Source organism: Gymnodraco acuticeps, unplaced genomic scaffold, assembly GCF_902827175.1.
Source record: "Gymnodraco acuticeps unplaced genomic scaffold, fGymAcu1.1, whole genome shotgun sequence".
In the NCBI taxonomy this organism is placed as follows: Eukaryota; Metazoa; Chordata; class Actinopteri; order Perciformes; family Bathydraconidae; genus Gymnodraco; species Gymnodraco acuticeps.
Window position 1 is genome coordinate 1,126,084 of NW_022990270.1, and position 12,202 is coordinate 1,138,285.

A 12,202-nucleotide genomic window follows, 5' to 3' on the forward strand; every position below is an offset into this window, starting at 1 on the left:
ACTAATTTGTGTCATTTGAGATGATTTCCAAAACATATATTGGTGATATTCAAAGTAAGTCTGAGACAGACCACATGTTGAAAAGCTAATCATTCAATTACTCATATTCTATTCATTAAGCCCAACATCAATAGCAGTTCATTTACAGTAGAAACTGTAAAGTGGTAGCATGACAACTGTAGTGAAATGGGTTCAAAAATATCCAAGTCTGTTTCATCTTTCCCATCTGCAAAGAATCACTGCAGAATATCCCAGAGGCTGCTAAACAAAACCCAGCTAACCTTAAAACACCCTCAATCTGACCCCATGACATGCCACTTCCTAAGCTTTGCCTTCCAGCTGTTTCCTTCATAATCATGATGTTATAAGCAGCATGCAGGCACGTGCAACTCATGCCTTATATCAACAAAACTGTCCCTGGTCACCAATTAATCAGGAAACTACAAATGTCAACGTAACTCTGTTATTCATTGGAATCATTGTGTAAGTACATTTTTGACAATACAAGCCATTTATTAGCCACATATTGCTTATGAATTAGATAGGAATATTTGAGTAGGCAACCTAAATGTATAAAGGCATTCTAATGCAGAAGCTTATAACACAGAATAGAGCAAATGTATTTTGTAAAGCTCAATATGGCATGGGGTAAAATGGTGTTACTGTGTATCACTCAAAAATGCAGTGGTTCAAAATGTGTGTAGGCAACATAGTTGAATACAAAATGTAAAACTCACAATGTTTAAATTGTTACAATAGTCTTTAAAATATATTTTATAATAGTACTATTTGTTGCTCCTTTCTTTGGAAAAACAAACCTAGTCTTATTTTGTGTGTCTTTGTATGCACCATTTACAGCAAAGGTGTAAACCTACTTGGTAATAAAACCAATTCTGATTATAAGGGAATTGCAAATTAACTAAGAAGTTGTGAATTACATAAAACTTGATTATTGTGAACAACCTAAAAATGGCGACCATGTTATCCAAATGTACATGTGCAAAGTTAGCGATGTTGGGAAGAAAGTGACTGAAGACGAAATTATTATGTAGGCCTAATTAAGTGTCTTTCAAATGTTTGAAACGGTACCATGTAACACCCAGGAACACTTTGTCGTGTTTTAAAAGCTTAGCTAAGTTTGATAAGGAGTCTGTGTTTCATCCAACAGACACCGGGCTCACCTCTGAAGTCTCCTCATCTTCTTCAGCCCAGCAATGGCTCCAGCTCTGACTGTGTTTGATAAGCCAACGAGGCGGCAATGTGTTGCGCTTCTTTGGGCAAAACTGCTTAAATTAACACTGCTAAATAGGACTTTTTATTTTAGAAATTGCTAGCCGGCGGACTGTTGAGTTGCTCGCACGTGGCGTTAGCCAAACCTCCACTTTGGAAAAGCACAGGATTCAAAAAGGTGTCGTGACGCTCCCACACTGAGGAAGAGGAGGAGGAGGAAGAGGAGGGGGAGGAGGAGGGGATGGATGGAGAGGTCGACCGTGATGGTGTCCATGATAATTTAACTAGTTTTTTTATCCTTAACTATCTTTTGTTCCCCCTTTGCGAGTGGAAATGTCGACGTTTTAGCGTTGTTAACAGTCCACATATAAGTGGTCGCTGTCAGTTCAGGACCACCATGAGCAAAAGGAACCCCGGAGGACTACTTTACAGCGACGCGCATTAACATTTAACCCAAAAAACTACGAGAAAGTACCAAGACATGTGCTGTTTAGCATGCAAACTAACAGGAAACTAAGTGTTTGGCAAGTAATGGAGTTATTAGTACCAGGAAGATACGCACTGACACACAAGGCGTTGTGTCATCAGACAGCTGAGGCGAGGCACTGACTGTCAGCTATTTGACAGCTTATTTTCTGAATGAAATTGAACCCCTCGAGGAAGAAACCTCTCTGAAAAATCACACGAACAAGTGTTGTTTCTTACCTGAAATGGACCCCAAAAGACAACTCCAGTCGCCAATGTAGAGAGTGTGTTTTCGGCCAACTTGTGACTGTGTTGTTAGTTGTACTCCTGCTGGCGACCACGGCGCAGCGGCTCTCCACCGCTGCTGCTGCTGACGTGCCTGTGATAACATGCATTTGCATATTAGTAACCTCCTCCCTGATTGGTCCACAGACGATTTGGCACTTTTTCACCTTTCTGTTTGGAATTAAAAAGCGGTTCCAGCCTCACTCACGTTTTGGTAGGGTCCAGCTCCAAATCAGCCGCAGAAAGTGTTTGATCAAATCATGCTGTTTCACGCGTAAAGTCCATGGTAAAGTCCCTATGTTGACAGAGTGCATAAGATGGCCGCGTCCAAGCCAGAGCCAATCAGGAGAGGTTTTACTTTCGCACATGCACCGGAGTATCTCTTCAATGCAAGAATGACAGCTGCTCTCCACTGTGGGGCAATACCGACCTCTAGTGGCTGATCGAGAGGCATGCTTCTCTAAATCAGAATCAAAATCGATGTTATTACCAAGTAGGTTTACACATACGAGGAATTTGCTTTGGTGTAAATGGTATATACAAAGAAACAGAAAGGAGCAAAACATGTTTTTATTATAAAAACATAAATACAAAATAATTCATAATAATTTGATCGAATATATTTTATCATCAAAAACATGTGCATGCCTTTTATTTAATACGTTTGTCTACTAACTTTATTTTTGCCGTTGTATCTGGACTGTCCCTTTGCAGTAAACTATAAATTCCCCCGCTGTAATACTTCCAAATTGACAAGTATATATAGTCATTTAACATATTCAGAATTATCTGTATATATGTACAGGTACGTGTCTATTCTAAAAATATTATTATTATCATCCTTGTGTTATCGCTTACCCTTCCTCCTATTATGTTTTTCACTCGTATTGCTGTTGCTGCTATGACACCTGCATTTATAAAGGTTTGGCTCATCTTGTATTATCTTATCTAAGTAGTGCACAGTATAATACAGAAAATACTTTGATGTCCTTTGCCAGTTACCCTAATCATTCTGCAATGACTTCTCTGTTTGGCCCACTGTGTATTGAGTTTGACACCCCTGCCCTAAACCATTCAATGCTTTATAAACCAGCAGCAGTATTTTTAAAAATCAATTCTGACAGATGAGAGCCAGTGTTAAGCCCTCAGAACTGGAGTGATACGTAGTGACCCATCTGCTGACCGTACACTGGCATGGCTTGTTGGCTAACTGGTGGCATCATGTCCTGATGTACCTTTTTTTTTTAAGGTAATTGTGAGATATAGTTGAACATGATTCTGTGACAGGAGTGACAAACTGATTTTAGTAGATTAAGATCATGTACCAATGTACTACGTTGAAAACAAAAAAATTGTACATAGCCCCCTCCACCAGAATGATCAGAGCATGTTTGAGTGATTTGTATATGATTAGCATCTGATTGGGAGTTTGTCACTAATGCAGGGAAAAAAACTTTTACAAACAAGATCTTAATTTCGAGAAAGCTCTGTAAAAAATCATTGCTCTGCATCACCTTCTTTACATACAGACAAGTACAACATGTATGATGATCCCTCCCAATGTGCGATACCTCCAACAACAAAATCAAAAACAAGACTTCGTTTTTTACAATTTTATTGATTTCAGAGAAAAGCATTTTAAACCCATATCTATGCAGTAGGCTAATGTGTTTTACAAACTGGAGCAGGAACGGGTCCATATTGAACACATTACAACTCACACTTTTGAAGATGCCGTCAGCCAAAATGTCTGTGTGGAGTTCACTGACATTTGGTTACACCCTTTCCTTACGCAGACGCTATAAATAGATCAGTTCGTAGTAAGGTTTCAGCACCATGTCTGCTCATCTTGTATAGCCACATCCTCCTTAAAAGTCCTATCCCTTTCCTACATTCTTAGCTTTCTATTATTTGCATATTGAAAGGAGCTGGGCAATATTACCAAAACTGAAGCAAGAGCCCTCTACAGATGAAGACATTTGTCCGACACAACAGAAATCGTGTTATCTTGTAGTTGGACAGAATACCAATATATATGTATCCTTTTCCTTCATGTGGGAATCTGGTGGGACACAGGCAGTAACTTATTTATTCTTATGACAAAACGAGCTTAACATTTGCAAAGAAAACCCAAAGAAAATCCAAGCAGAAAGGTCTCTATATGCTCATCACAGCATCCATTATTTACACATCACACCTTTAATAACCAACAGCCAAAAAGGTACATAAACATTCAAAAATCAGACAAAATAAAATACATGAGCTTACTTTATCTAGCATCTCATTTCAAACCCATAGGTGGCCTGCTCTGCTTTATATATTAGGAAACTATGTAAGACAATTGTTTACAGAGTGGGATTAAGAAGAAATCAATATCCAATAAGAAACAAATATAAAACATATGGTGTAGATCTAGTTGGATGACAGGAGGGCATTTCATTCACACAGCTGTGACTGACAACATTCCAAGTCTGACAAATAAACAGTCCTGAGCCAGTGGAGGAGATCACGGAGTCCACTCTACTTGAACGCTTTACTCGTACTTTTCAGCTCCTTTTTGGGACAGTATGTTGTATCGCCTAGCCCAACATGTGCATGGATCTGAAAATCTAAAATTGAGAAAGCTCTTTGATTGCATCGCAGCCTAAAATGATGTTGCCGAGACATCCATTTGCCATCGTCGATTTACATATAATACAAACGTTGTTTCCTTATTCTAAAGCCGTTTGAGGAGATGCCTACGAAGCTTTTAAAGCCGAGCAATAACGTGGAGGTTTAACAGAAAGTTCTCCCAACTGTCGCGAGGATCCAGTTCCCTTGAACAGCAGGTAAGCCGGTGGCGTGGCATCTCATGCGTGTGGCTCCCCCTGGTGGCAGCTTCAGCTCGGAGGAGGACCGTCGTCTTTGCTGAAGGGCTGCGTGGAGCCGGGCTTCACCCAGGACAGACCCGACACCTGCGCGCCCTTGTGGTGATCGTCAGGCCGTCTCTACAGGGACAAAGGCAGATGAGCAGTTAAGGAACAGCTTGAACAATCAAAATCTAAAATTAGCTCTCCACTTTGAATATAGTATGTCATATTTTACTTTATCCTCACGTATTTATATTTAGTGTAAATATTGTCTTTATTTCAATAGCTTTAATAATAGTACTCCTTTTTGCTATGTATTCTTCTGTCTGTGTCTTTGTATGCACCATTTATACCAATGCAAATTCCTTTTATGTGTTTGTATTTAGTTTAAAAATAAATGCTCAGACTGCACTCTTCAAATCCCAATCAAAACAAAAAGTCTAAAACCGAAAGTAGTTTGGTTTTTTTAAGGCCCCAAACCTTCCTGCTTTTCCAGAATCTATTTAAAAACATTTGATTTGTATACTTCTGCTCCTCTTGCAGAATATACTGTTATTCCAATGTTGATTTATAAATATCTTTTCTAATATTTTTATGAATGTTCTTGTTTTATTTTAGCGGTAAATTGTTTTGTAAACCCATTTAAATTGCCCTTGTGTAAAGTGCTTTATAGATAAATAAACCTAGACAGAATACTTACTTTATGTGTGAACATCCGCTCTTTTGCATCCTCATGAACAGCTGGGTTCCATGGAGAAAAGCTAAGTAAACAAGAGTGGCGCTGTGAGTGTGAGAGCATTTTTCCCTTCAGAGTTTCATCACACTCCATTATTGAAGCAGTGCAAAGGACACACACACACACACACACGTTAAAAATGAGGACAGTTTACAAACCTTATTGCGTAGGGATCATCTACCTTGGGCTGGTCGAAAAGATGACTGTTGCATAGTTTTACACTATCCACCACTTTGCTTTTGAATAACTGCACATCCTTTTCATATCTGAAACCAAAAGTAAAAACAGTTGTGAGACATTGGTTTGAACTCAAATCTCAACGGAATCTAAAGGCTAGAAAAAAAATTAAACATTATAATAAACTGGGTAATTCCTCGTCACAAAGGATGCTTCAAAGGATGCTTTTTTTAAAGATAATAAATGTTTTGAATTATTTGTGAATTACATGTGCAAAGGCATGTACACAATATTTATTACATTTCTGTCTTATTTCACTTAATAGAGTAAAAGGGAATTAAAAAAAATAGTGATGGATTCGCTAAACAAAAAAGGCAGATATTGTATAGTGTAAAACTTACAAAAATAAATCCTCTGATGTGTCCCACGCACTACTGAGTCAGTGACGCTTTTTGATGGTTCAACTCTTAAGAATAAAAACGGATATATAATAATAAATGCGCTTGGACACTCACAGCACAGCAGCCTCTGGGTTGAGGGGTTCTGTGGTGTTGATCTTGTAGAAAATGGTACGTGCGTACATCAGGACTTGCCAGATGTGGTTGTGATTCCGTCTACGAAAACAAAACATTAGCAGTTTTAGTCAGGAAATACGAGAGCATAAAAAATGCTTTATTAATGTGATGAATCTAAGAAAACGTAACAGTTAATACTGCACTATTACAGAATGGTTCAAACTAAAACTGGCATTTTTTGTAATTTGTATTTTCTTCTCAAAAGCTGGTTTCTTTTCAGCCTAATTCTGTTTGGGCCAAAGGATGACTTTTCAGTGTGCAGCTAAATAAGCTTAAACCTTAACCAGAGTTAATTTCCCAATAGACAAACTGACCAAGCCTGGCTGTCAGCGGGGGGTTAAGGTAGTGTGTGAGGGGGGTGGCATTTAGTAAAGCAGAATGAATCATTTATGTTTCACTGAAACATTTATGTATGAAGAAGAAAGGTGAGTTAATTGCATCGACATAAAGAGGACAGAGCGTACCTCCATTTGGTAAAAGCTCTCCTGACATCAAGCTCTCCAGACACGGGGTCAACGAGAGGATGGAAGACTGGGATGTCAAAAACTAATTTCTGGAACAAAACAAGGAGAGGGTTAGGGTTTGCCTTTTTTAAAACAAATGGTATCACTATTCTGCAATACGAAGGCATGCTATACAGAGGTATCAGGGTATCTGCAGGAATCCTGAAGTCAGATGTAAAACCTTTTAAGACCTTTTTTAAGATCCTTTCCGTACATTTTAAGACCTCATCGCCACTTGGAGTTCTAACCGGTTACCTTGGCGACACACTTTACCTCACATTGACTATATACAGTATTGATTGTCCTTCCTCCTTATCTTCCAACCATTTGGACGCAGACTTGCATTTCCCCATAACGATGTTGTTTAACAACCGGCGTAAACGGAGCTTCGTGCTATCAAGCAGTGAGCGTGCGATGTCCTGTTCAGATGACACATCCAACGGGATGCCATAAATAAACTACACAGAATCACACTACACACCTACGCAATGATTACATTCAGGCAGACTGTAGAATACAACCTCTTTGGACCATTTATATACTTATTGAAAACAAGCTACAAAATGTAATGCCTTTTTGAAAATGCAGTTTAATACTTTTAATAGCCTTAATTTTCGCTAAATTGATTTATCAACTTTTGATACTTCTTAAGACCCCACAGTCATCCGTCAGTTATTTTTATTGTATCCATAACATTGAATACAACTGAGCACTTTCTCATATGACCATTTCAAATCATCACCAAATGCTAAAATATATGATCGGATGCACAAAATAACCCTTTTCCTGCTAGAACTTTAACTACATTGCAATGGTTTTTTGTGTTTATAGCCGAAAACAAATAATACGAGGACAGTTAACTTACAGGACACTCTCCATCTGGATAGTTATCTGGAATATACACAGTGAATTTGAAGACTCCATCCTGGTACAAGCCATGTCTGATGAAGATGACCCCAAACCACACTAAACAGTGAGACAATTGTATTTTAGTTGCACGTATTGAATCCAAAAGTAGCCACATTGTATTAATGTATATGTAACACACATTAAGTACAGAGTCTTACTTAGTGCTGATTTGTAGGATGGCTGGACATAAATACCAGGGAGTTTCTGCTTGATCACTAGTGTGCTGCAGGTCACATGGCAGGAAGTCAGAATGAAAAAAAGAGAGAAAGAAATTAATTTCTTCTTATGTACCAAAACTAAAATGATACTTTGAACCCAATTCAGTACAGACAACAGTTTAGTGTTTTAAAATCTAGTGTTGTCAGCATATTTTACGGATTATAAAAAAATAAAAAACACGATATCAGTTCCAAGTGAATAACACAAACACACTGAACTTTAATTTAAAAAGTAGTCCATTACTTACAACTCAGCCAGCAGAGAGTACTCCAAATAAAATGGGCCATATGAGGCGTGTGTGCCATTGGCTGACTGGGTGGGGGTGCCCATTGACACAGGCTTTGTGATGGGTGCTGCATTCTTAGGGATGGGTGGAAGCTGCTTTTTGCCAAAGGGCAGCCGGGCTGGGCTGGATCTCTGCTCCACGTGCCCGCTGTGTTCCTCACCTTCAGCTCTCTGTTGTCGAGTGAAAACATGAGGAATCTCAACACATCAGCTGGGAAAAATCTACAATAAAAACATAGCTATATGAAAAAGCTAAAGAAGGTAAAGTCTTGAAAACCTGAGTAGAGAAGGCTACTGTTTATGAGCCATTATGCAATCTCAAGAGTAGGCCAGGGGTAGAAACCGTGTACTGTGACCAACCTGTATCAGGAAGCAGCGTCTAGACACGGGTCAGCACGTTGGAGTACAGAGCTGTCATTGTATCTTACTGATTCTGATGAGTAGCTACAGTACCATTGTACACATTGAGGGCACAGCAGCACGAATACATTTAGCTGACGCTTTCATCCAAAGCGACTTACAATAAGTGCATTCGACCAAGAAGATACAAACTTGGAGAAAACAGAATCATAAGTACAGCAGGTTTCATAGAGCCAGCACATTTCAAGTGCTACTCCATGCCAGGAAGTCATCAGGAAGCTACGCTGCTGATGACTTCCACAAGTATTTCAGGAATGTTTGCAGTGACTTGGAACAGATTTAGCCTGCACATTCAATGAAGTCCGACTTGACTACATAATGTACAAATGTAACTGTGACTAGGTAGAAGGAAATGAACTCACACCCATGCTCAAAGCACATTGTTGGCCTCCTCCCTACCTCAGCCGGGTTACACCAGCATGCTAGAGAGTACCTCTCCTACCCTTTGTTTGTGGTAATTCAGTCTAGGGCTATCCAAATGTAAAACTGGACACAAGTAATGCTTACTCTAAATATACACAGAGAGAGAGAGTGGATTATAGTCAATACAGTTTTCAGTTCTTTCTTGATTTTAAATAAAAAAGCCAATTTCCAAAAGTGAATGATGTATTTCCAAAAACAAGTATGATAAGTATGAGTCTAGTCTAGTCTAGTTGAAGACCACACCCTCTACTGAATTATGAAGACATCCTGTTAACTGAGACACTGAAAACATGTGCAAACGGGTTCAGGAATGGAAACCTCTATTGCATAAAAAGGTACTGAATTTAAAAGATTAGCCAGCTTTTTAAACTGGAAAGATAATTGAGGCTGACTCATATTCTTTCTATGTTGAAATGTTTAGTGACACTGATATTCTGGGGAGATATATGCTCAACTCTATGGCATACAATTAGTCAATGTAATCTCCCCTGGTTTTTCAACATACAAACTACATATAATGGCATAACACCTTTAAAAAGGACTCCTCCAATCACGCCAGCAGACATAAAATCAACTGAAGATGAATACATGTTAATCAGGACTGAACAACCAGTCATTTGAACATTATAATTCAATGTGTTAAACCTTACCTTACGACTTGTATTGGCAGACATGCTCCAGAAGGGGTTTAGGTTCATTACTCATTCAGAGGTTCAGATTGGTTTCCCTCTTTCTAAGTAGGTCCCACGACAAGTGCTGTCTGGGCCATGCGCTGCTGTGATGAGAGCAATACAAATGAAAACACAATGGCTTAAGACAGGATGACTTGCAGTCAAATCACACAGCTTTGCACCACAACATTATTTATTTTGGAAAGACATTAAACTGATATGTATAACTGGCTTAATACTCAGTTTATTCAAGGCAGTATGCACATGTCTGTGGTTGAACTTAAGTCAGTCTGGTTTTCAAGCAGATATTATTTTATGGACTTCTCATACGGTTACTTTAATGTTGTTCCTCGTTGTGTTGTTGTTGTGTGTTACTCTTTTCTCTCTAGATTGTTATCATAGTGTTCACTTTGTATCCGGGTTTTACAGAATAATTTCAACAAATGTTGATTGAACTCTATCCTTAATGTTAGTATGTTATTAGTAATATAATTATGTTGGTAACCCAATTTCCTGTCTTGTTTGTAAAATAATTCAAATCTAATGTCATCTAGCTAAGAACATAGCAATATGGGGTGCAGCTTGACAATAAACATCACAGTATTGTAACGTTAAGTAGTGAAAGATTACAAAGTGAGAAATGTTTACAGCTAACAGTTAGGATCTGAAACGAGGGACTGTGTGGGATAGCTTAGCTTCATGCTAACTTGCCTGCTTCATGAAGTATGCTAACAGCTGTTTCGTTGACGACGTTGAAAAAACTACTTAACAAATAGTAAGGCTGAAATACTGTTACTTTACTCTTTTAATGTTGTTCCTCGTTTTGTTGTTTTCTGTTACTATTTCCTCTAGATTTGCATCATAGTGTTCACTTTACTGTTTGTGTCAGTTTTTTACAGAATATTTCCCACAAATGTTGATGGTACTGTCTTGTTTATTTTTCTAGTTTTAATTCAAACAATCTTATATCATCTTGCTAACACCACAGACATAAATGGATGCAGCTTAACAATGAAAGGTTACAAAGTGAACAGTGTTTAGAGCTGACACAGTTAAGATCTGAAATGAGAGATTGTTTGGGATAGCTTAGCTTCATGCTAACTGGTCTAGCTCTTGTATTGTTGTCGACGTGACGAAAGTATATCATGTACAATTTATAGACTGTCCTGGGCTGTCAACTCTACAGAATCGTGTTTTAATTCCATTAAAACACGGTTATCTATTTATTACGTGGCATTTCTGACAGGATTTCGTGTAATTTGCTACATTAGTGCTAACATTAGCAAACGTAAGGACTTACGGTAGGCAATTCAACGAAATAACCAGCCAACTGACAACTGGGAATCTGACTAAAAAGTATTTTAAAGCGTACTACTGGTTAATGTTAAAGTCCACACACTGACACTGTCTCACCTGCTTTCATTTACTCACTTAAGGTTATATATAGCATTAGCGTAAATGCTACATTTGGCAACAACAACTTGACTATTCCTATAACTTTAGTCCTTGTAAATATGAAACATTCGTGATGTAACTCACCGTTTTTGCTAGAAAACTGTAAAAGTCCCTTTAGCAAAGATGTTAACGTGTTTCCTGCTATAAATGTTGCATAAACTGCTCAGCTGCTCGCCATTCCTTTGGCTAAGAAGCTAACGCTAGCTAAATAATTTGACAGACACAGAAACCGGAGTTCAATCTAACGTAATGAAGGGCGTTTCGGTGCAGGAGTCCGGAATCTGATTGGTCAACACGATAATCGTTCTCGCATTTGGTTGGCTAAGGCGTGTGTCACGTGAAGAGAAAATAGTATGTTGAGGGAAAATAGCTGATGAAACTATTGCTGTCAATCAAACAAACGGTAAGAACAGTTTGTTTTCTTTTGTGTTGAGAAAGAAAGAAAGAAAGAAAGAAAGAGTCAACTGCAAGAAATATATCATTTTAAAAGCAGTTTGTCGACTAGATTATGTTATTGATTACACTTGGGTCTCTTTCTACTATGATATGCCAAATATCTGCTTTAAAAAAACGTCTATTATGTATCGTCTATCACCCTGTGGCCATCCTGTCGTGTTGACCACGTTTTAATTCATTTGCTAAGAGAAAGCCAATGTAATTCAAAGTCTGTGTCTACTTGCATCTAGCTACCTGATCAATTTCCCCTCATTTGTATTGACCAGTTTCTTAACCTCTCTTCTTCTTCCTACCTTGCTATTTCCCTGGGATGAGCCACCCATCAAAATACTTAACTTTATCTTAAAGTCCAAAGTAGGATATCTTAGCTTTCAAAGAGGGTTTTTGTTGAAAATGTAAATTATTTTAGCTTCCAGATCATGTGCTTTCCAAATGTTTTTTAATAAGAGCTTTATACATAGAATACATATTCTAGTATAGAACAGTCAGTCAGTCTTTCTGGTGGCACATTTTTAGTTTTGTTTTTACATATCATTTCATACTG

At 38.2% G+C, this 12,202-nt stretch overlaps 2 protein-coding genes across 8 annotated transcripts in view; both read right to left on the bottom strand.

The window, feature by feature from the left end:
- chd9 (chromodomain helicase DNA binding protein 9) overlaps nucleotides 1–2,045 on the bottom strand; it is an 85,244-nt gene extending 83,199 nt beyond the window's left edge. For 4 of the 6 annotated variants that reach the window (XM_034220880.1, XM_034220879.1, XM_034220878.1 and 1 more), the window contains exon 1: nucleotides 1,936–2,039. The gene's annotated coding sequence lies outside the window, so the exon portion shown is untranslated. Of the gene's footprint in view, nucleotides 1–1,181; nucleotides 1,378–1,935 lie in introns of those variants that run through there. The other 2 variants (XM_034220887.1, XM_034220877.1) reach the window with 2 other exon arrangements.
- Nucleotides 2,046–3,578: 1,533 nt separating this feature from the next.
- aktip (akt interacting protein) lies at nucleotides 3,579–11,442 on the bottom strand. Of its 2 annotated transcripts, none has more exons than XM_034220896.1 (10): nucleotides 11,287–11,442; nucleotides 9,727–9,851; nucleotides 8,196–8,404; nucleotides 7,888–7,952; nucleotides 7,686–7,786; nucleotides 6,782–6,870; nucleotides 6,258–6,356; nucleotides 5,724–5,831; nucleotides 5,530–5,590; nucleotides 3,579–4,967 (listed from the first exon to the last, which is right to left on the bottom strand). In XM_034220896.1, the coding sequence occupies exons 2-10, from the start codon at nucleotides 9,772–9,774 to the stop codon at nucleotides 4,860–4,862; spliced, it is 888 nt and encodes a 295-aa protein (XP_034076787.1). In that variant the 5' UTR covers nucleotides 9,775–9,851; nucleotides 11,287–11,442; the 3' UTR covers nucleotides 3,579–4,859. The 2 variants fall into 2 exon arrangements, with proteins under 2 accessions (XP_034076787.1, XP_034076788.1); XM_034220897.1 differs by having other exon boundaries at nucleotides 9,727–9,848; nucleotides 11,287–11,441.
- Between the last annotated feature and the right edge of the window lie 760 nt (nucleotides 11,443–12,202).

Bases quoted from the DNA above. Each gene is read 5' to 3' on its own strand.
- aktip (XM_034220896.1), bottom strand. From the start codon at position 9,774: ATGAACCTAAACCCCTTCTGGAGCATGTCTGCCAATACAAGTCGTAAG. The intron at 7,787-7,887 runs GTAAGACTCTGT...CTCACTGTTTAG, and splicing joins ATCCTACAAATCAGCACTAA to TGTGGTTTGGGGTCATCTTC. The intron at 5,832-6,257 runs GTGAGTGTCCAA...TTTTGGTTTCAG, and splicing joins AACCCAGAGGCTGCTGTGCT to ATATGAAAAGGATGTGCAGT.